The sequence below is a fragment of the Drosophila ficusphila genome, unplaced genomic scaffold (assembly GCF_018152265.1).
Source record: "Drosophila ficusphila isolate 14025-0441.05 unplaced genomic scaffold, ASM1815226v1 contig_414, whole genome shotgun sequence".
NCBI lineage: Eukaryota > Metazoa > Arthropoda > Insecta > Diptera > Drosophilidae > Drosophila > Drosophila ficusphila.
This window is the reverse complement of record NW_025064328.1, coordinates 5,651,384-5,675,016: the sequence shown is the minus strand read 5'-3', so window position 1 is coordinate 5,675,016 and position 23,633 is coordinate 5,651,384. Positions and strand designations below refer to the sequence as shown.

At 43.6% G+C, this 23,633-nt stretch overlaps 2 protein-coding genes across 2 annotated transcripts in view; one reads left to right on the top strand and one right to left on the bottom strand.

Annotated features, from left to right (window-relative positions):
- LOC108086608 (Krueppel-like factor luna) overlaps positions 1 to 23,633 on the bottom strand; it is a 119,102-nt gene that overhangs the window by 75,147 nt on the left and 20,322 nt on the right. The gene's annotated exons all lie outside the window — the stretch shown is intronic.
- LOC108086372 lies at positions 11,203 to 23,312 on the top strand. Its single transcript, XM_017183273.2, has one exon. It carries the CDS (start codon positions 23,078 to 23,080, stop codon positions 23,201 to 23,203), a length of 126 nt encoding a protein of 41 aa, XP_017038762.1. The 5' UTR covers positions 11,203 to 23,077; the 3' UTR covers positions 23,204 to 23,312.

The following is a 23,633-nucleotide window of genomic DNA, read 5'->3' as shown; positions in this document are numbered from 1 at the left end:
TAGCTCAACTTTTGGAATGTGCCTGCATCCGCTGCTGCAAAGCATAAATGCACGACAAAAATGTGTGTTTTTCGTATGCAAATGGCAAAACAGCACTGGCGAAGACAAAAATGAAACTGAAATTGTGACTTCCGCTCGCCAAAAGCGAGAAGCAAAAGAGCGGGAAAAACAAATCACAAAAGCGTCCGAACGAGCGTGGCAGTAAATATGCAATTATGTTGTTTATTTTTAGCTATAAAAATGCCAAACAAGAAAAGAGACCAACAAAATTCATTTAGTTATCATGGAAACGTACATACTCGTGTACAAAAAAAAAAGAAACTAGTTTCCCCGCATTGCATAAGCGCACGACGAAAACAAAAACACGTTAACTGCACACAGATGCAGAGTTGAACTGGAAACCCAAATACCAAATGGCGACTTCGATTTGTTTATTTTGAGCGGGTCGGTCTTTTGTCTAATGTCGAAATCTCATTAAATTGCAGTGTAAATGCATGTCAACGGTTTTATGAATGAAACAGTGCCCATCTCTTTCTAGAAAGAGACAGCGAGGAATGCGAAGGCGCGAGCAAGCATTTAATGGCATTTACAACAAGCGAAATAACAAGCGGAGAGAGACAACACACAGAGATGAAGAAAAAAGAAAAGAGTGTGCAAAAAGAAAAAACAGTAAAAAATAAGGAACAAAAACAAAATAGCTGGCACATGCGCTCAGTGTTTGCTTTTGTCTTTGTGCTATTGCTTTTGCGTTTGCGTTTGCTTTTGTCTTTTCGTTTGCCACTGCAGTTTGCCGGCGAAGTTCAACGAACGGCGAGAAATGAATGCCATAGTTGTTGCTATTGTCGCTGCGGTTGCTATTATTGTTGTTCTAATGAAAGTTAGATAAAATAGCAGACACAACGCGCTGTGTTCCCCTCGCTCTTTTGTGTTTTACATGAAGATTTATTAACTAGCACAATACCGAATGGTAGATAAATACGACAGCAGCAACAACAACCACGGCCTGCATATGTTAAACAAAAGCCCACCTCCCCCTCCTTCCCCTTCCCCACCCCCTCACCAATCACCCCACTTGTTTCGCTGCTTTTTTCCTCTTTGCCTTTTTATCTGGCGATTGCTTTTAATGAATTTATTTGCATTTTAAATTCGTCTGTGAGAGATTTGCTGCACTTGTCCACGCCGCGTATGCGTAATTTATTCCCAACTATCAGTCGGCTCCCACTGGCTTTTAATTTGCTGCTTTTTTGATGCAATTACAATATATTTTACAGGATGATTGATTGACTTGCCTGAATAATTGTTCGTCCGTGCGAGTGCCTCAAGTGGCGTATGCAAATTCAAGTTAATTAAACACTAAGCTGACGATTGCCAAACGCCACTTTGCACTTGGCAAATAAATCGGTAGATATATGTAGTTACATTTCAGTATCGGTGTCATTTGCAAACAGGTCAATAAACATCAAATTAAATACTTCTGAGGGCTGTCAAAGAAATATCATCAGAAGTGTTTCCCTTTAAGTCGAGACTCCGGATTTCCCCCCTTTCTGCCGTTCCCGATCCATCTATCTGGCCTATTCTTGGTTGACTGCCTGTGAAATTGCGGAAATGTTCGAAATTTAATATTGCTCCGTTCAAAGATTGATTCCCATGTTAACCAGACACTCGCACACAAGCGCCCTCGCACACACATTTTGTCGCTGCTCCCTGGAGCGGAACGGGGGGCGAAAAAGGGGATCCAGAGGTGGCGTGAAGGGCGGAGGAGGGGGAAGGGGGCAAGGGTCGAGGGGAATTGGGCGCCCTCTACTCACTCCACTAAAAACACAGCGGAAAAACACAGTTCTTAGATTAAAGAATTTGTTCTGGAACTAAAAAAGATTTCCCAGCTTAGTAAAAATTTTGTTTTCTTCAGAGCCCCATTAATTATTTTTAAAATTTGAAGAGATTTACTGTTTTTTGTTGTATACAAATTCTGGATTATTTCGGATTTTTTTTATTTTTTTTAAAGAAATTCTATTCTTGACCTTGTGGTTTTATCCTCAGTGCACTTTTGCTTCTGACTTCTGTTGCTTTGTGGTTCCCTTTTTTATTTTATGCATTGTTTTAGCACCATTTGCGTTCTGCCATCTTTCCAAAGCGCACTCTTTGTGCTGCAACTGCTGCTGCTGATGTTGCTACTGCAGTTGCTGTTGCTACTGCTGTTGCTGCTGCTGCTGCGCCTCCAAGTTATGGACTGCGGTTTTTGATTAAAAACATTGCCCCAGCCCCGGACTCAAGCGCGCTACCCATTGTTCAGCGAGCGTAACGTTAAAAAAACGGGGCTCAAGGTGGGGAAGACAGCACAATGGAACGTCGTCTGGATGATCGGTTCATAAATATTTTGCCAATGCCACACTCGGCACCCTCGCACTTCAGCAAAATTGCAACGGAATTACTGCCACTGGTCGCAGTAAATTAATTGACAACTTTTATTAGAAAATAGTTACAGTGCGGAGCGGAAAATGCAAGAAAATTAAATAAAGGGGAGGAGAGTGGCGGGTGGAAAGCCCACGAGGCGACAGCTGCAGAGATGGGAAAATGCCGCTGGCCAACACTCAACAAAGTTGCTCGAGAAATTAGCAAACAAAGCCGCAGCAGAAAGAAGAACGAAACAAATTCGAACGCAATTGAATGGAGTGGAGAGCACTCAGCTCCCTGAACTGACCAGCAACTCATTGGGGCCCCAACCTCCACATAATCGTATATATACATATACTATATATATAGCTGGGCATCTTGGCCCGAGGGCCGTTTCCAAGTACTTAAACTTTCGCTTTTGCTACTCTTTGTTCCGAGCACTTATTATTTTTAATTAATTGCGTTTTTTTTCGCATGTGTGCAAGATAATTATAAGCGCCATAAGCGACTAGATAAGAACAACACAGTGGTTTGGGATAAAAAAAGAGATAGGAGAAGCCCTCAGCGTTTGAAAATTATGTTGTTTATAATAGCAAACTTATTATGCAAAGTTCCGGAAAGTTGAAGTGGGGAATTTAAATCAAATTCATGAAGTTCCTTGAGTTATTCGATGGGCCAACTGGTCTATGATTAAATAGGGTTACTTTTAACCCGCTTAAGCTGGAAAACTAAATCTGAGTCGAATGCATTAATTTTGTCTGGCATTTTCACTCTTGTGATCTCCTCCGCTTCGAGTTGACTGCCAAATTAGCACATTTCGCAGCTGCATTCCGCATTCGACTCCCTCTTTTTTTTATTACTTACTAATTAATGGCAGACAATTTGTTAATTAGGACCACGCCCACCGCCTGGAATAAGTGCCAGTGAAGCGTGCCAAAGCTGCAAATGTCTAGATGGCTGACTGGCATCTCTAATTACCTGTAACGAGAGCAAGAAGTTGAAACGGGGATGAGAACGCTGGCAAGGAGTTGCTGGAACAAATCATTATTTAAAGTGGCGATGGGGTGAGTTTTTTGTCTATTTTTTTGTATGTTCTACCCATATCTGAGAACTTTCCCGCTTGTCGAATGCAAATGGAATGTGGCCGGGGAGCCAAAAGTGCAGCGCATTCACTCTCCCCATTCTTACTTTTTTTCTTTTATTTTTTTGCCAACCAACCAACCTGCATTGATGATTAAGCTCGGGTCGTGACTGCTGATGATGACGCAGCAACCTTTCGGGCTGATCAACCATCACCCTTTTCCCGGCCAAGTCTTCTCCATTTGGTTCGGTTCGGTTTGGTTCTGTTCTGGCCTGGCCTTAAGTGCTGGGCGAAGTGCCAAAGTGAAAAGGGACAGCAAATTGCATTCAGCTTGGAAATAACTTAATTCGAAATGAAACGTATTGAAAACCAAACCCGACTGAACTAAATTGAACCGAGCTGAGTCAAGTTGCATTGCGTGGCAGCAGAGAACCGCCGCTTTGGAGGCCAAAAGACACTGCGAGAAGTTTTGTATTCGCATTATACAAGACACAAATGAAGCTCTCAAAAAATCATCGAGTAAATGCCAAGGAGAAGTCAAGCTATAATTTTAAGTGGTCGTAAAAAAATGGTTGCCATAAAAAAATTCTCAATTACATTAACAAGTTTTACTAGCACTTTGAAGAACTTTTCTGATGAACTATGTAGGTTGAAACTTAACTAGGTCTAAGTAAATTAAATTGAAGAGGAAGCAGCTTTAACAAGTTTTTCAAAATGATAATCTTCTTTACAAAAACTAAAGTGAGATTTTACAGAACATTTTACAAAAGGCAGAATATTTTTCATAAAACTAGAAGTTTATGGATTTCTGTATTTAACTCCTCTGTAGTATTTTCTCCCAGTGCACTTAGCTTTGGCAGAGCAAACACCAGGCTCTTAGCGCTCAGCTCGCAGCTAAAGCTGTTGATTATATACCCAAGAGGGCTACGCAAGGGCGGTAGTCGGTGGGCGGGGCAGGTTGGGTGGTGGTGGAGGCGGTGGCTGTGGCTGTGGGCGGTGCGACATATTGATGAACTGCATTTACTCGTATCTGCGGTGTTGCCGGCATCTTCGGCTGATAATGATGCTGATGCAGCAGGGCAAACAACACCCGAACACCGAACATCGAACAACTGCGAGTGCAGTTCAAACAAATTGCAGCCGCCCCGCAGCAGCAGCTGACTACAGTATAGTATGGTATATAGACTATAGTCTATAGCCGACGGTCCATATCGATGGGTCTAAAAAGGGCGCTGCAGGAATGGAATGGAAAATGGCAATGGCAAATGGCAAATGGGAAAAGCAAAGCGCAGCAGCAGTGGAAAAACTAATAGCTTCACTCAAGCTTCTGGCATTGACAGCTAAATGTGCGCGGCAAATGCAATTTGCAGTTTGCAGTTTGCAGTTTTGCGGCCAAAAGGAGCTGCAGCACTTTCTAAGCAAATAGCCAGGGCGAACTCAAACTCAAACTGAAGCTCAGGCTCTCGAGCGAAAGGCAATCGAGAAAGCCAGCTGCAGACCGAGCAGTCATGTATCTGTATCCCTATGTGAGCCAGAGTGTTTGTTTTATTCTATATTTTTTTTTTCTTGGTCCAGACAGACAGTCAACACGTGGCCAAGCGGATGAGGATGCTCGTAATGATGAGTCCGGGGAGGAAACAATCCGTCCGCCCAAAGGGCCAATTGCAAATGCGGAAATATGCGAGAGAGAACGCAGTGAAATAGAAAAATTAAGCAACTGTCAAATCCTATAACGCATAACGAGTCGAGGGTGGCTGACAAGTTCGACATGGCCAGTTCGGTCGAAATTTAATAGCTCCGCTGGAGGAAGAGAACTGGGGAACTGGCAACAGGGAACTGGGAATAGGGAACTGGGAACTGGAAATGGGGAAACTGGGAACCCAGTGGACTCTGCTGGTTAACTGGAGCAGCCATAAAAAGCAGCAAAAACACAACTGTTGACAGGAGGGTTAAGAGCGACGAGGGCTTGGCAATCGGATAGCCATTGCATCTCCATGCAATGCCACTCCACACTCCACTTCGTGCCACTTCACTCCTCTGCTTTTCTTTGCCTCTTTTACAGAGCTTTTGTTCTACCCTTCTGGCCAAGTGGATGTTATAACTTGGTAATTCGATTTGCACAAAGTATTTTCTCTGGGAGCCAAGCGACAGGGAAAGGCGACTTCGATGCTGATGCTGTCCCTCTTTATTGCATAAGCGCATTTTACAGTACAGTCGCCGTTGCGATGGCAGTGGCAACCAGAGCAGCAGCAACAACATCTGCAACAGCAGCGACAACAAGAAGAGCTGCAACAACATTATCAAAGGCAAACGACAAATCGGTTGCCAGTAGCCGGCAACTGTTGTTGTTGCTGCTGCTGCTGCTGCTGCTGCGCCGGCAACATCTACAAGCCACGGCAGCAACATTGCGGTTGCCAGACCCATTGTGTTGCTGCCTGCCTCCGCTGCCGGCTGATGTTGCAGCTTGGCATCGGCATCGGCAACGGCATCGGCATCATCAAGTTACGTTCTTGTCTCATTGCCGCGCTTATCGCGCCATGTTTTGTTGTTTCGCAAATCGATTTGACGCCGTCTCCTTGGCTCGCCATCGTCATCGGTCCATCGTCTTCACTCAAGTGTCAATTTGTAGTTGTTGTTGCTGTTGCTGTTGCAGTTGTTGCTCCTGATGTTGCTGGTGTTGTTGCACACGCAGTGGGTCTTGCATATTGATGGGGCAAGAGCAGGCTGTCCGGCCAACCCACTGCTGGATGGATGTTAATAATCGCCGACTGCAATCAACATTGCTGCCGTGAATGGGGATCCATCGGTGGACTGGGTTTATCCCTCTGCGGATTCGCCATTCGCATCGCTCCCTTCTTCATTAATTCCTACAAATTAATTGTTTCTCGTGCATTTTTTGATGCTCGCGCCGAAGGGCCATTCATTTGCGGAGGAGCTCACTGGTCAAATTGAAAATCGTGCAGCTTCATCGCATCCCACTAATGACAAATAATAATTGCTGGCAATTTCTTTAATTCCACTTGAGTATAATTACTCGGACTGCCAGCAACAACAACAACAACAAGAACAACAACTGTAAGAGCAGACTGCCCGGCATTATTAATAAATTGCTATTGGTTTCTCAGGCTTCTGTCTGTTGAGTTGGAGCAAAAAGCTTAGTGGTTGCATTCCTGTGCTATTTCAGTTGGCTTTAATTCACCCACAGTTTTAAGTCGATTTGTTATGATCAAACAAAGGGTTGTTGCATCCACAAGCCACTGTTTATTATTAGACCTTTTTCAATTTATGGAGAAAGCTCCTTAAAAACATCTGTACATATATAAGATATATATAGATATGGACATGTGTGTTTGGAGGAACCCATACCGACTTATTTTCCAATTCGCTTGTGTGGCGTATTTTTATACGTTTGATACAATGAGCGCAATGAATGGTTGAATGAATGCTTGCCGACTTGAATGGATGAGCAAGCGTACAAATTAAATTATGCCATGACATACACTCGCTCCCTCTCTCTCACTCCCCGAATAGCGCCCTCTCGCTCTTTCCCACCAGGCAAGTGTTTGGCTGAGCTCAAGCTAATTGAATTTCTCACTGTCGCTTGCAATTTTCATTATTATTAAATTTTCAACTGTCTCTCTGTGTACATTGTGCGTAAGTGTGTGTAAGGGTGTGTGTGTGTGTGCGAGTTGCGTTTCGAGTGTGTTTATATTTAGTATCCGTAGTACAAAGTTTTTGCTTATTCAGGCGGAAATGAGATAATGAATGGGCCAGTTCGGCCAGTTCAGTTCAGTCTGGCGAATTTGATTCAGCTTTATTCAACTGACCGACTGACACCGAGAGCCATAAACGGAAAGTGCGTTTGCCCAGAAGCAGCGATTGCTTTTGTTTCGCTTCTTTTTTTGCTGGCTTGTTTGGCTTAATAGAAACAAATTGGAGGCGGCACAACTTAATTAAATGAATGTAAGCGACGCACAGTGGTCGGGCTTGTATGGAACCGCGGCCATAAATACTTCTAGATGTGCTATCGCTATGAAACTTTCACAAAAAATCTATAAAAATATTATAAATATATTATAAAAAAATTGACCGGATCATACCACTATATCCTATAGCTTCCATAGGAACGATTGGATCAGTGGTGGCGCTTTGATGAGAGAGCAGTCCTAAAATCACTTCTAATGGGCAGATCAGGCTAATATTTATACTGGAAGTTATTTACAAGCATAGAACTATAATAAAAAAAAATTGGAGCGATTGCTTAACTCCACTCCCACGCCAACCTTCTCAAAAAAGTTATGATAACAAAAAAATAGTTTGTGGCGGAAAAAAATCGATTTTTTTTTGGCTTATTGTATAGATATTTGTTCCGAAAATGTTCTCAAAAAATTTCAGATCCAAATTTGAAAAACTACAAGAGTTACAGGCCCTTACATGGAGCACATGTCGAACACCGGCCATTGCACAGTATTTGGGCTTGTATTGAGCAGCGGCCATAAGTACTTCTAGTTCAGTTATTGTAACGAAATTTACACCAAAATTCTAAAAAAATATTTTAAATGTATAGTAAAAAAAATTGGCCATATCGTACGTCTATATCATATAGCTGCTATAGGAATGATAGGAAAGAAATAAGTATATAGTATGAAAAACGTTTTTGTTTTTCAAGAAATTTAAACCAAACTTACAGATTGTATGCCTGAACCAGTTTTAGTGAATTTCAATGAAATAAATAAATAAAAATATTTCAAAAAAACATTACAAACACGAGCGACGAGGACAAAACAAAAGCACAATAAGGAAAAACTTTCCCTTTGCAAACGCTAGATGGCATCAGTATTTTCCCGATTATATAAACATCTGCAAATTTCTGCAGCTGATTTTAGGCTTATAAAACCCTAAAAGTCAGACGAACACATTAACATACATACTATTTGTGGGATTTCATGGCATCACAACTAAAACTTTAACTAAACATGAAAAAGATGTTCACAAAATAGTCGAAAAAGGGTTAATCGATCTAAAATACACAAATAATATGTAATTAGTCAGATAAATTTCATAAAACCAATTTTTTAAAGTTAATACCTTTAACTTTAAAATGCATTTTAAATAATTAAATTTGGTGAATTTTTGCGAACGTCCGACCATTTTGAACTTCACTTTTGTTTTCACGAAACTCACTAAAACGCAGCTGCAGGAGCAAAATTGAAGACGTGTTCACACTTTGCATTATATTTTAAGAATGTTCCGTTAGATTTCCGGAAAAAACTAGCTTGCAATGACAAAATATGGATAATTTAGAGACAAATTCTTAACATTTTGACTAATTATTTTAAAGTCGATTTTTCGATTTATGGCCTATGGGCGCAACCACTGTGCGACGGCGGGGCAACTACAGCCGAAAAGTACAGTTGACAGGGGGAACCAACTTGAAATAATTAAAAACCACAAGTGCTGGCTAAAAAGAGCCCGACCGGGCCAAGTCAACTCTTGGGAGCAGCCAGCCAGTCAGCCACATGCGAAAACCACACGAACCGCCGAAAGGAGGCGGCAGGAAGCGAGAGATACGATACACAAAGTGGCAAGGAGGCAAGGAGGCAATGAGGCAAGCAGGCAGAAAAGCCAGAAGAGCAAGAAGAGGCAGATCCCGAGGTGGATTACAAAAGGGGTTAATCAACAAAAGGGAGGGAAACTGTCGTGTTTATTTATGACAAGATGCTTCATCATAATCAGCCCCTGACACTTGTAGAGGCCGCCACAAAAAAGGGCAACCCACACATGCTGCATGCTACAAGCTGCTTGCTGCATGCTGCATGCAGCACATATTGCACGTGCAACGTGCAACACCTCGACGAAGAGGAAAGGCAACTGAAACGGCAACGGCAGAGTGAAGTGGCTTAATTGAAGTGATGCTCAGCAGGAGACAAAGCCCCCAGCCAACACCGAATTAATTAAGAAAGTAACCAAAGGAAAGGAAAGGCAGCAGGATGAGCAGGATGAGCATGAGAAGCAGGAGCAGGAGCAGAAGCAACATCTGCCGGCATCTTGGCTTCGGAATTAAGCAGCTCTCTAGTTCTCTAGCTCAACAGCTATCCAGCTATCTGGCCAAACTCGTTTCGGGCCAGCTCTCTTCGGCCTGAGACTCATCAGCATAACAATAAAGTTCTGTGAAATACGTTTATGGGCGCCCTGTCCCCCCAGCACACTCCAAACCCTTTTTAAATGGCTCTTTACATAATTCTGGTCAAGTGGGAAAACGTGGCAGTGGCAGCAGCAAGCAGCAGTTGAGTTCTTTTGGCTAGTTTTGCAACAGTTTCTCGATTGAAATTCGGAATGTTCGGACAGATCGGTGCGAGATATGCCACCACTCGAGGCACTTTAAACCGAAACTCTGGCAAATTGAATTTTTATGCCCAAAAGAGTCTCGAGTACGAGAACAAGCAAGTAATCAATTCGGAGAGGGAAGACATCAGCGCCAATATTGGAACATAAAGAACACAAATAAATCACATCGTTGCCTGGAATTACTGTTATGAAGCGAGCAGTCATAAAGACAAGTATACTTTTTTTCTTTTTTATTTTTTTTTTTTTTTTGGTTGGTTGTTCAGGAGGCAGGGAGGTGGAAAGCATTGGTTCGGTGGAACATTTTCGCGCCTTTATGGCTGAATAAATTTTTATTCATATAACTCACTCATACACACACGCACACGCAGTTCCAATAAATTGAGGAAAATCAAGTTCTCTCCTCTCTCTCACTTACGGAAAAACGATACGTAAAAGAAGGCACACGCATGGCATGGGCATCGGGAAAATGCTGAGCGGTAGCCAAAAAAAGAAGAAAAAAAGTGAATGCCAAAGAAAAATCATCATCAAAATCACTGAACATCAACGGGGGAGAAATGCCGGTTGACAGCGGGGCCGCTATGCAAATGGTGCTAATTTTTCAAAGGAACTGCTCGCAATCCTTAAAGGAACTGGATTTTCCTTTCGTCTACGCTCCTCCTCGCACGAAACTAATATGCGTAAAATTAGAGGAGTGCCGAAGTTGCAGCTGGAGGAGCAGAAGCTAATTTCCGAGCGAGTTCCGAAATTTCGTTTGTCGCGCACTTGGCTGCCATAACTTATGTGGAGCCTCAAAGGATTATAGTCTAATCCAAACCAGCTTAATCTGCTAGTGCACTATGAAAAATATAAGCCTTAAGCCTCTTGAAAAATAAATACTTAAGGAAAAAAGGTTTTACTATTCTCTAGCTGCTTTAAAAAGTTTCTTAGATCAAAAATTAGTTTACTGTCAGGCTTTACAAATATTAAAATGTAAATAATATTTTTTCAAAATTTTTTTTTCATTTTAAAGCATTGTAATTTATTGAGCTCTTTATTTAACTTTATTTTTTGCGAGTGCATCGCCTCCCACTGCGCAGTGCGACATGTGGAAGAGCTTAATCAACCCTCGCATGGCCCTTTTGTAGCTCTGTCAACAGGCAAAAGCGATTCAAAAGAAAAATGCGAGCAGCAAGAGACAAAGGACCGGGCCGAAAAGTAAAAGGAAAGGCAAAGGAACCAGGATACGAGAGGCCCAGCCAGGAAAATGAAAAAGACCAAAAACATGCCTTTTGACAGCTGCCGAAACTTTTGCATGACATTTATCACTGTCGCATAACAAATGAGCGACAGCAGCAGCAGCAGCAGCAGCAACAGCAACGGCGGCGGCAGCAACAAACATCGAAGAGTGATAAACCCCGGCATTGGCGGCAAAGTTTTCCTCTTCGAAGGGGGCAATCCCACCTACACAGCAGAAACACACGCACACACACACACAGAAAGCAAAGGAAACCAAAAGAAAGAATCAGGCTCAGCCTCCGAACACTCGAGCATAAACTTAAAGTTATCCAGAGATCCAGCGACACAAACAGAACCTGAATCAGCCAAGTGGGATGGGAATGGGAATGGGGATATGGGAGTCGAGGATGAGAATGAGGCTGCGGCTGCGACAGTAATCCCCCTCGATCTCCACCGCACCCTCGATGATATCCCGATATATATATAGTATACTCCTTATCCCTTTGCGCCCCCCACATGACACATGAGTTGTCAATGCAATATAATAAATACGATTTTTGACTTTGTTAAAGCGCTGCCAAGGCGTGTCGTTGTCCCAGATGTCTCCCCTCAAAACCCCCTCCCCCTTATCCCCCCCTTTATCCTTATCAGGAGGAGAAGCCCCGAGAAGTGTGTGTGGGCGGGGGAAATGCGCATTAGGCCGCAGGCGGGACTCTCGGTTTGCGTCTGGTCCTGGCCGCATACAATAAAGGATAATATGCATAAAATGCTCAAGTTTATACGCACCAGTTAAAATGTCATTTCGAGCTTATGCGTGAGAGCTTGTGTAGATTTGGGAGGGGAAAAGCAGAGGGAATTGGGAGAAATTGAAAGAAAAAAACGATAAACGATATTAAGAGGGATGTGAGTGTAATGCGAGTATGGCGAATAGGGTATATCCTTGGCCACGTTATTCGAGATCAAAAATGACTGGCAAACATGTTCATAAACCAAATGACTACAACACTTTGGCTTTGCACTTAATGCTGGAGTTTTTTCAGACTTGTTTTAGGTTATACACTTGAAATCATAGAACTGAAAATTTATTTAGTTGATATTTACTACCAATCATAGTAATAAAAGTGCAGTTTTTAGCTTAGATCACCAAGTAATAAATAAAAGTTTAGAAAGTGCAGTTAACATTTTTTCATTCAATTCAACTTTTATAGCTGGTCATATAAATTTGTAGTTAAGCCATTTTCAGAGCAACCTGCAACTAGTAATCTATACGAAATGCTAGCTATCGATTTCGACTTCCAACTAAGTCACTCCTGTGATTAGTTAATATACCCTTCTTGGAGAGGAAAAGAACCCAGCAAAGGAAACCACAAGAAGAGCCAGATGAGCATGTGACAGGCAAACAATGTTGCCTTTATTGATGTGCGTCTGAGACAGAGAGTGAGATGCGGCATGGGGCATAATGTGGTTGCCGAGACATGCAATATAAAATGGATTACCGAAGGAGGGGCGAGAATGCGACCGGGACTTAATCTAGTCCCGTCCATCATACTGGTGTATCTCTGCCCGATTTCCTGCAGCAATTTCCGTTTAATTATCAGCTGGCCGGTCAACAATAATCTGGCCAAGAGAGAGAGAGAGAGAGTGCCAGGTAAATGGTAACTCCGCATTCCATAACCAAAGCCAAGCAGTTGACCCAAGTTGGCTTCAACTTAAAGCAGACACCGGCGAACGGCAAACGCCGAACGACAAACGACAGACGGCAGAGAGAACTCTTTGACCAAGTTTGTGGGTTCGCCGATGGTGGCAAGCGAAACGACCCCATTAGGTGATAGACAAAATCGTAATCCCAAAGCAAATCAGTTGCCCTGCCCCGAGTTGTGGCAGCCAATGCAAAGAGCTCGAGCCGAAGAGCCGGCGAGCTGACAGCCAAGTTGCAGCCAGAGCCATAAAAAGCAGCACACAGACAGCAGATAGCCAGAAATAGAGTTGGCGGAAGGTGGGGAGTGCGGGGAGCGGAGGTTGGAGAACGGAGATTGGAGGTTGGAGGATGAAGCATGGAGGATGGTCAACCGGCGACTTTCCGCCACACGTGCTGGAAAAGCAGGAAAGCATAGAAGCAGGAAGGCATCAGAAAGCAGCAGGAAAGACCTCTGCAACTGTCGAATGCAAAACGGCAAGGGACCAACTGCAGTTGGCCAAAACAAAAAAAAAAAAAACAACAAAAACGAGAAGGAGGAGCTCCACCTACAGACCGCCAATGTCATAAGTACGAAATGGGAAAAAAGCACATGGCAAAGCGCGCTCTGAAATTGGCAAAACGTCAACACAGTTCCGCTCGCTCGCGATACTATTTCTTTTTTTTTCTACTTTGGTTTCGCCATATTTATGGAGCGGAGGAAGGCCGACCATATTTGGCATCATTAAGCTGCTTTGAGTCGGGCCTTTGAGGGCGTAAAATGAGCAGTCTTGCGATTGGAGATCGTTGACCCCAGACGAGATGCAATTGCCAACCAATGACCTTGATGGCCCCCTATGAAAGCAGAGATAGAGATACGGATACTGATACAGATACTGATACAAATGGGGAGATTTGAGTCTTAAGAGTGAGCGCAGTCTGATGGTGACTTGTGTTTTACACAAATTGACATCTGAAATGGCAGATTCATTTGGCGTGCCGGAGTAATGCGGAAGTGCGTGTCTCTGGCTCAACAGGCAATCCGCATCCGTATCTGTATTTGTATTTGTATCTGTATCTGTATCTGCATTCGAGTCTGGATCTGAATCTGCTTTGTCCATTTGCGGACGTTTCGCTTTTGCTCATCAATGCGCAATTATTTATTTATACAACATGTCTAACAGCCGTCTGTCTTTCTCTCTGTTTGTCTGCTGTTGCTGTTGTTGCTGCTGCTGCCGCTGATGTTGTTGCATGTTGCCACGGACAAAACCCCAACAACGACGCCCACATCGATGTTCCAACACCTCTGCACTGGCAAAGCCCCCCAGCCCATCATTGAATTAAACTTGTATGAGAATTGTTGTTTCCGTAGCTGTTGCTCTTTCGGCCTTTTCACATTTCATTGCCATCGCCGGCATTTGGCTCTTGCCAATCAGTAATTCCACTCTTGTGCCGTTCCTGTGTGTTTCAGCAGCTCCTTTTGTGTACCGATTTGAGCTATTTCCGCCGCTGACAGCAGCAGGAACCCCTCAACAACACACACAAAATAGCCCTGCACTTCCACTTTGCCGTCGAAAACAGTGCGTTGATATCTTAAATGACACCAGCCGCCAAATAAAGATTGACGTCAAATTCATTATCGCCAGCAACAAGGGACTTTTAGATCGAGGGGGAAGGGGAGTTACGGGGGCTTTTGTTCAGATGTGTCAAGTGCAGGCGTACATACGAGTAGATCCAGATAGCCACAGAATGCCATAATGCCATAAAATTCAGCTATACGAGTGTGTGGACTCTTGAAAGCAAACATTTTGTACATACACAATAATTGTTATCGATTTTTAATTGAAGTCGCACACGGAGATGGTAAATGTGCAATTAAAAAGGCAAATAACAATATTTGAATATGCATTGGATGCCTGAATAGTTTATCCCAAGACGTTTTGTTATTTAAATTGGTTTTTGCCAGCTATCGTTTGATTTAGATGACTTTTTATGGCAATTTAAAGAGTGACTATGACTTGGCATTTAAAAATTTAAGAAGAGGTTGATGGAGCCATGAGGGTACACTATTAAAAACCGATTAATCGGATAGTTCTCAGCGAGAGGCAGCCATTAAATTGCTCAATTTGCTGCATTCCAATGTGCTTTTAGTGAAAAAGTGCCAGCCCAATATGGGCATACCTCATGCATACGAAAAGCTTATACCTTCCCCACCAATTTCCCCTTGATTTTCGACTGGCATTGCAACACGAACAATCGCTCCATATACGAACCGACTTGGGGACGGGACACCGGGGCTCTGTTGCTATTTTTAATTCAATTAAATGTCATTTGCGCCACTCAACTTTAAATTTTAACTGCAGCATAATTTGGCCAGGCGACGCGTCGCCCAAAACCGGCAACAAAAGGGAAGCTCCAATGCGATGCGATGCGTTGCATTTTGCGTTGCGAATGTTGCCAGGTTGCCATGAAGCTGCCATGAGGCTGCCATGAGAATGCCATGTTGCGATGTTGCATGTGCGGCACGCGTGGGCAGGATGTGCAGGATGCGGCAGAGACAACGTTGCACGACGCCAACGCGAGAGCTGCCAAAAGGACAGGATAAAAGGAGGGCTCCAAAAGGTTGCAAATGGGGAAGGGGGAAATGAGGAAGGGGAAATGGGATTGGGGAATGGGGCAACGACAAGCAGGCAGAAAAAGAGACACAGACTTGCCAGCGGAGAGGCAGTTAATCTGGCGATAATGACGGCACATAAACAGCAACGATGATGATGGGCAACTGAGGCCAAACAAAAAAAAAAAAAAAAAAACCTTATAACTGGGTTGCTGTCACCCCTTTTTTTCGCTTATTTTTCTTTTTTTTTTGACTGTGTGGGAAGTGGTTGTTGCTGCTTCACCTTCAAAATGCCAAATTGCACGTAATGTGCGACACTTTTAGGCGACAAGCGAAGCATGCACTTTTCGCCTAATTTCCCAGGCGCTTTCACTTCAGCACAAATTAAAGTGTAATCAATTTGGCCCGAGAGGAAGTGGCAATGGCCTGTCGTCGTTCGTCGAGTGACATAATTCCAGCAGATATTAAACACTTTGTCATTTATGTGTCAAAATCATGTCAGCGTGAAAAGGCGAGAGACAAGGAGAGAACCAAGCCAACGAAATTGTCAAGTGTAATAGAAATCAAGTGAGTGAACAGACCGAGCAACTGACAAACTGCCACATGGACGGACTGACACGCATCTAAGGGAAAAGCGAAGGAAAAGTTAGGCAAGGGGAGGAAGGGAAAGGGGAGGTGGAAAACCCGGGGAAGCTGCAAAGAAACGCAGGAGCGAGTCCTTTTAAGTGGCGCACTCGCGGCCTAATGCTCTCCGACATATTTGGGGCGTGGCTTACAGAACGCTGCACTGCACTATATAGAACTACACTTGACTACACACCATGCAACACACTGTGCAACATGGCACCTGTCACGATGCTGGCGCAGTGGCAACTTGATGTCGCTGACAACAAAGCGGGCCAATCCCGCCTGCCTGCCACCCACTAACAAAAAAAAAAAAATCCACCCACGGCAAGTGGAAAGTAACGCCAACTGAGCTCGCTCCATTTTCCATGTGGCACAGTTTCCGCGCCACAAGCTCCTCTATCTCATCCACCCCCCTCCCTTCCTCCTTCGAAAAACTCCACGCCAGCCAAGGCATTGACCAACTTACCTTAATTGAATCCAAGTTCTTATCGCTCGCTAGCCAAAGTTTCTAAACAATATCTTATCATGCGAGCGAGTGCAAACTTTGGCTCGCTATCGCTGGGTTTTTAGGTAAACACAGTCAGCTGGCCTAATATCAATTAATTAAAAGCGAAAGTGCTTGACAACGACAGCAGTAAGCTGGTCAAACTAAGTTTAGTTGTACTGTATAAAATAAAAGGAAAAACGAGTAGTATCAAAGCAACCACAACTTTAATTTCAAGGATAACAATTATGTGTTTAAAAGCCTTACAAGGACGCAAGCCTTTTAGGCCTCAATAAAACGTTTCTGAATGTAGAAGCCCCATTTTTAACCCAGCTTTCTGGCGACCAACTTCAATTAATTAAAAGCGAAAGTGCCGGGCAACGTTGGCGAGCTAAATAAACTGGCCCAAAGAAATGCATACTTTCGGCGACTGGCATTAAATATTGAAAGGCCAGAAGGCTCTCAAACATTCATGGGAATTTCTTATTTCAGGGCGCCGCCGGCAGAGCTTAGCTCATTTGAAATGCAACCAAAAATTGACGCAGCCCAGCCGCATTAAGTAATGGGTGGTGCTCCGTGTTTTTGGTGCCCAAAGGAAGTCACGCATCCGCAACGCCAGAGAATATTCATTTAATCAAGTGGCCTAAGACTCCTGGTCTTCCCTTCGGCTTTTCCCTCACTTTTCCTTTCCTTTCCTCTGCTTTTCCTTTCCTTTTCCCGGTCACGTCAAGTGGGGACTTTTATGAAGCAGCCGCAGCAGCAGTTGAGATCATCTTGTGTGACATTGGGGGGCGGAGGTCATAAAAGCGGGCTGAGCGCCTTTTAATCGCCACTGTGTTAACGTGCAACGTTGCGTATGCGCAATTTTCTGCCATTTTATTGCTGATGAACATCGCAAAATTACAGCAACACTCTGGCCCACACACGTATTCAATGTCAATCATCATTTGCAGCAATTTATTATTATAATAATAAATGTTTCGGGGGCTCTTCCCTTGGGTAAAAAAGGCAAACCCCAGCCCACATTCAAATTTGCTTGCTTTTTTTTCGTTCCCATCTTGGCTTGACAACGAAAATTGTGTTTTCTTTCAAGTAGTTAACATGGAAAACGTTGAACAAATCGCATTAATTGCTGTTGTTGCAGTGGGACAAGCTGGAGGGGGAGGGGAAATGGGAAATGGGGGGTTCTATATGGGGGCTTAATGCGGGACAACTTTTGCCAGAGCAGCCCGCATAAGCATGTGTGTGTGTGTGTGTGTGTGTGTGTGTGTGATGGTGTGCTTTTTAAGTACCGCTATGACAGGCAGTAAAAACAACTTAACTTGGCTTGCCAAGCCAAGCCAAAGCAAACCGAAAACCCAAGGCATTGTTGAGCTGTTAATGAAAAGTCAACTTGATTTTATGCCAGACCAGCCAACCGTCCAAAAGCCTCGGCTTCCTGCCTCCTTTTTGCTCCTTCGTTGCTGCTTTTGGTCCTTCTGCCACGGCGTGTCGCATGCAAAGCCAATGTGCAACAAGACGGCAAGAAAAGCATGAGCCTCTCAGCCATGGAGCAACTGAAAAAACTTTCACTTTATCATTAAGCCTGACGGGTGAACTTTTTTGAGTGGCTGCTCGCTCCTCCGTGTGTGGCCAGTTTTCCAGCCTTACAGTTTCCCAGCTTTCCCAGGCACTAGGACTACTCCCTTATATTGAAACATAAATAGAATTATAAATACTCCACAGGCATCGTCCTCTCAGTGTGAGTGTGTGTAAAAGTGTGTTTATGTGTGTGTGAAAAATCAGTTAAAGTTATTGCATGTCGTCGCAACTCGACATAGACAAATGTTGCTCTTGTCACAAGTGGAAGAGGCAGCAGCAACAGCAGCAGCAGCAACAACACCAGGAACTCCTGGCCCACCCACGTCAACTGGCTGTCTTCATGTGCCTGTTGCCAACTTGACGAAAATTGAATTTCGAAACATGCTGGCTAAAAGAAAATGTACAAAAAAAACCAAGCAAAGGACTACAAAAAAAAAAACGGCATCGAGTACGAGAAACAAAACAAAATAAAACTCTCTCGCAAATAGAGAAACATTTCAGCGGCAAAAACGGCATGAACAACAACAACAAGAATAACAACAACTACAACAAAAACCATGAAAATGACAGCGTAAAGCCGGCAAATGCAACAACAGCAGCGGCAAAAACAAATGCCAACAAAATGGCGGCTGTTAAAATGCGAAAAACGCGTTGAAAACTGTTTGAACAACAAGGAGTTGCTGCGGCAAAGGAATCGAGCGAACGCACAACATCAGGACAACAACAACAACAACAACAACAACAACAACTGTATTTAGTGCCGCCATCATCACTAGAGGTATGTGTGTGTGTGTGTGTATGTGCTTCGCTAAGTGCCTTTGCTCTTCGTCCTTTGGATCCTTGGCCTCCCCTTTCCCCCCATTACTTATTTCCCCCCACACCGCCCTTTATTGTCCTTGTTTGCCAGTTATGTTTTTTAGCTTTACGTAAATTGCGTAAATTGTGTGCATTTTATTACGCTACACTTCATGCTGTCACGCCCCCATTTCCAACCATTCCCCCATCCGCCCATTTTTCATACATCACCTCTTTCTTCTTTTCATTTTTTTTTTTTGGTTGGCAAACATTTTGCCAAGTTTTTTTGGTTGCTCTGCTGTCAGCAGGAGGAAAATGTCTTCGTCAGTTTTATTAGGTGAGAACTGTGCGTTTTACGTGTAAGTTGTTGATGCGAACGGCAAACTGATGTGCGGATGTATCATGTTTTGGCCAAAATATGTTGACTGTATTTTGATGGGATCGAAACTAAGCCCTCGGGCCTGACCCATTTCAAAGGAAATTAATGTAAATTTATTGTCCGACCGTCTATCAGTCAGGCGAACAAGCAATTCGGCCCTTTGCCGTCACTCACGTCGTACCTTTAATAACACATTTTTTTTTTGGGCTAATTGATACGCCTGACGGCATCGCGTGACCAAAACTGAACGCTAAACGACAAAGATAAACACACAAGAAGAAATACTCGTAAAAGCGACAGAAAATGAGAATGAAAAAAAAGAAAACAACCGGCACGAAAAACGAAAACCAAAATCAAATCGCAGGGCGCCAACGAAACTTCCACGCGACGCCGTTCAAGTTCATTGCCATTTAGGCCAAAATTGGCGCACGCGGAACTTGTCTTCAGTCGAAATACAAAAAAAACAAGCACGAAGGAAGCCAAAATACGAACCGAAAACCCAGCGAACGGAAAACGAAAACCAAAACAATTCGAATACAATGTAAAGAAAAACACACAAGGCACACGGCTATTTTTGGTAACGCACGTAGAGCACCGACGGCCGCAGAAATTGTTGGTGAAAATTGAGGCATTAAATTGCACTCGATCGGCGGACGACGGATGGATTGTGCACACTTGGATCGAGAAGACCAGTTTCCCGGCACGTTTCCCCGGTTCCCACAGCCAAACCCCCCAAACCTTCCCGCCACTTTCCACTTGATAAATGCGAGGAGGCATTTAACGCATTTTGTTGCAATTAATTTTTTGGCTTAGGGAGTGTGCAAATTTTTGGTTGCCTGCCAACCGCGAAATGTTGATCGCCGACGGAAAATCGAAAAATCGGAAAAATCTTTTTCATAAAAGCGAAAATCTCGCATTCCATTATCAAGTGGTTGCAAATGAGATTTTTGCCTGCCAGCATGGCGAACTCATTGCTCTCGTAAAACACGGAAAATGCACTCAAAATGCAGTTGAAATTGCATTTAACACATTTTCCCGCCACCCATTTTCCGTGGCCTGCGGGGTATGAGGGATGTTACTTTTGATTTATTTGCATGACAAACGGGTTAATTACAGCATGTTGCGGCAGCAACCAGCCCCAGTGGGCCAGCCAGGCTAACAAAAACAGGATTTTTTTGCTTGCATAGAGGCAAGCACAATTGTTGCATGCTGCCCGCTGCTCAATATACACGATGATGCAACAAACAAAAAGCTGGGACATTGTGGGCGTTTGGAATTGGCGCCAGTGCTCCCTGGGAAACATATATTTATGTAAAAATATTTCGGCAATCGACAAGCTTGTTGTCCCTGCATCGTAAACGAAGTTTTGGAGACCGATGAAAATAAAAAGAAATAAACCCACTTGGCACCAGGAGGTGCAACGTCATTTATTACACCCAACTCACACACACACTGGCAAGCGAGGGTTTCTTTGTTATTTGATTGAGCTTGAGGCTGGCATTGAGTGTCCATAATGGAATTTTTATTTATTAAATGCGAGTCTCTGTCCATCGGCAGTGCCGTTGTGTAATTTATCACAGCCTGGCCAGCCAGAAAGGAATTTTCTGCGGGATTTAATGCCATGACAATGGGTGAGAAGCGGCGGAAAACGCGGCGGCAACTGGGGTTTTGTGTGGAGTGCGGACTGTGGAGTGTGGCAATGCATAACGCATTAACAAACGGCTTTCAGCTGCATATTGGCTTTTGTGATTAACGCTCACACATGCAGCGCGGCGAGCGCACAAAAACATTGATACCCTTGTTGCTGAAACGGGCTATCGATAGCTGCGATTTAACCCATGTTCCAGCGAAGTGAACTATCAGGGGGAAAATATGGCAAGGTACTTTAAGTTAATGAAAGGCTTGCAAAAAATGATTAAAAGGTAATACTTTTGAACCCATCAAATTACGCGTATTTACTATGAACATATACAAGGCTCAAAATCATTTTAAGCTTTCGGAAAAATATTATTGATATAACAACAACGTCTAAACCATTTTTTAATCAATTATGAATGGGTTGTTTTTTTAAGAACAGCTAAAAATAAGTTTCAGTATAAAAAAACCCATTCTGATTTATGCAAACCCATCTACGCTTTTAAAGCCAGACCAATGGGTTAACTGTGAGCTCTTTTTTCAATATTATAACGACTGTTAAATGCCACAAATTGTTTAATGCGTCGGCCTGCACTCAGCCCTCTTAACCCACCACCAGCAGCACCACCAGAACCACCTCCACCACCGCCTCGTTGGAACCTCAGTGGAACTCACGGTGGCTCTCCAGTGTGCAGCCACCGAGCGATTTATGCAAATGCAACCAATGCACTTAGCGCCGTTAAATAAACAAAGGCATTATCAGCAACAGCTCCAGCAGGCAGCAGTCATCAGGCAGCAGAGACAGAATGCAAAATGCAAAATGCAGAATGCAGAAATGCAAGACAATGCATTAAATTCCCTTTGCGAAATGCTGATGTGCGGAGTGCAAAGCCGCAGCAGCAGTAACACACATCAAAAATTCACTATGGAACTTATCTAAATGCACTAAATTACACATTTAGTAAGTATCTTAAATCAAGACCTGCACACACACACTTAAGCAATCTAAGCGCATAAACAACAAGAACAAACGATGAGGTTCGTATGCAAATTTTGCAGCAAGCTGGCTGGCAAATTGAGTTGGCATGGTCAGGGCTCTCAAGATTTTGCCCTAGCTGCTTAATTTGCGTGCGAGCTTTACATTTTTTTTTGTTTCTGCCTTTGCTCCCAGTAGTGCTCAGTATTTCTGCTGCCCTCCATCGATTATGTAAATGCGAAAATTTCCATTAAATGCATTGAATTCCATTACGAACGCATCATCATCATCGTCGTCGTCGTCGTCGTCGTTGTAGTGAGCGTTGTAAACCAGCCATCAGGCAGTCAGACAGACAGAGTGATTCGGTGGAGATCTCAGCTGTGGATGCCCATTGTCTTGCGGTCTTGGCGAATTTATAGCTCGACAACTACTACTGCCGCTCGGCACAATGAAGTCATTTGCTGTGGAATGCTCGCCGCTCGACGAGGCAAGTGAAAATGCCTGGCCCGAATATCGTAAATCGTTTACTGGTCGCCAGCCAGTTGCTTGTTGGCTGTTGCCTGTTAGCTGTTAGCTGTTGTCTGTTGTCTCTCGGAGGTATTTTCATTAGCCAAACACAAATTGAGGCAACACGACACGACACACAAACCGAAAGAAAAACACTTAACATCAACACGAAAAAGACTAAGCAAGCAACAAGGTTAAAATGGGGAGGGAAGTTGGGGGGGGAGGGGACTGTTTAGGCCAAGTCGAGCTCAACATGGCTCTGATCGGCTCAGGTGAGTGACTACAGCGGACTGAGCCACTCGCAGAGCGAGAAAAACCAACAGAAACTACTGTTTAAACATCTCTGCAAGCCGCGCTTGTTGCCACGGATTTTACCTGGTTTTCTGTCTGGTTTTTACCCCTTTTTTCCAATGTTGGCCAATGACCAAACAGAAGCTTACCGATGCTTATTGCAGCTGGCGGGGCTTATAATTTGCGTACTGAGCTTGGAGCCATCATTTTCGTAGTTTCTGTGGGGTGGATGTGTGAAAATTTCTGTGTTGGCCTGCGGCATTTTAGAAACTGCAGCTGGCGTAAATGTGCATTCAAATGGATCTTTTGTTTGCGGCTTTCACTGCTGACGCCGCCGCTTCACTTTTGTATTTGGCTACGCATTTCACACTCTAAGTGGTGAAAATCTCTCTTTGACGCACATTTCAAAACTGAAAACTGTAAAACTGGCAACTGTAACCGAAAACCGAACTGAAATCGTTGAAAACCCGGGAAAATGTCGAGGGAAAATCAAGAGTGCGATGGCGTTTTGGAGAGGCCCAGCAAAACCCTGGTTCTGATAATCTTCACCCTCGCCGTTTTCCTCAAGTTGTGCATCATTATTGTGGAGATAATGGTCTGATGGAATTACCTGAAACGAGACAAGAAAAAAGGGACGTAATTAGTTGGCGTTTTCTTTGCGTTTTCTTTTTATTTTAAGATAAGTGTAAACAAAGAGCCGAGAAAAGCGATTGATTGGGATCAAATGGTGGAGTGACTGCAGTTTTAGTTTTGATCTTTCCCTTCACAGGAGTCGCATTTCATCGGGGGTGAGTTGTGTGTTTCTCTTACTTCTCCTTGCTCCTTCTTAGGTTTTTTCGGGGAGTATTCGATTACAAAAAGGTTTTCATTATTAGCCTTGGTCCTCATCAGCATTTGACTTTTCCCCATTTGCCGCGCAAACAAGCGTAGGCGACCGGAAAAACCGCAAGGGTAAAAACATAATTTCATTTGGCCTGCTGTGCAGAACAGTGAAAATAATTTGACAACTTACTTAAAAATATGTCACATGA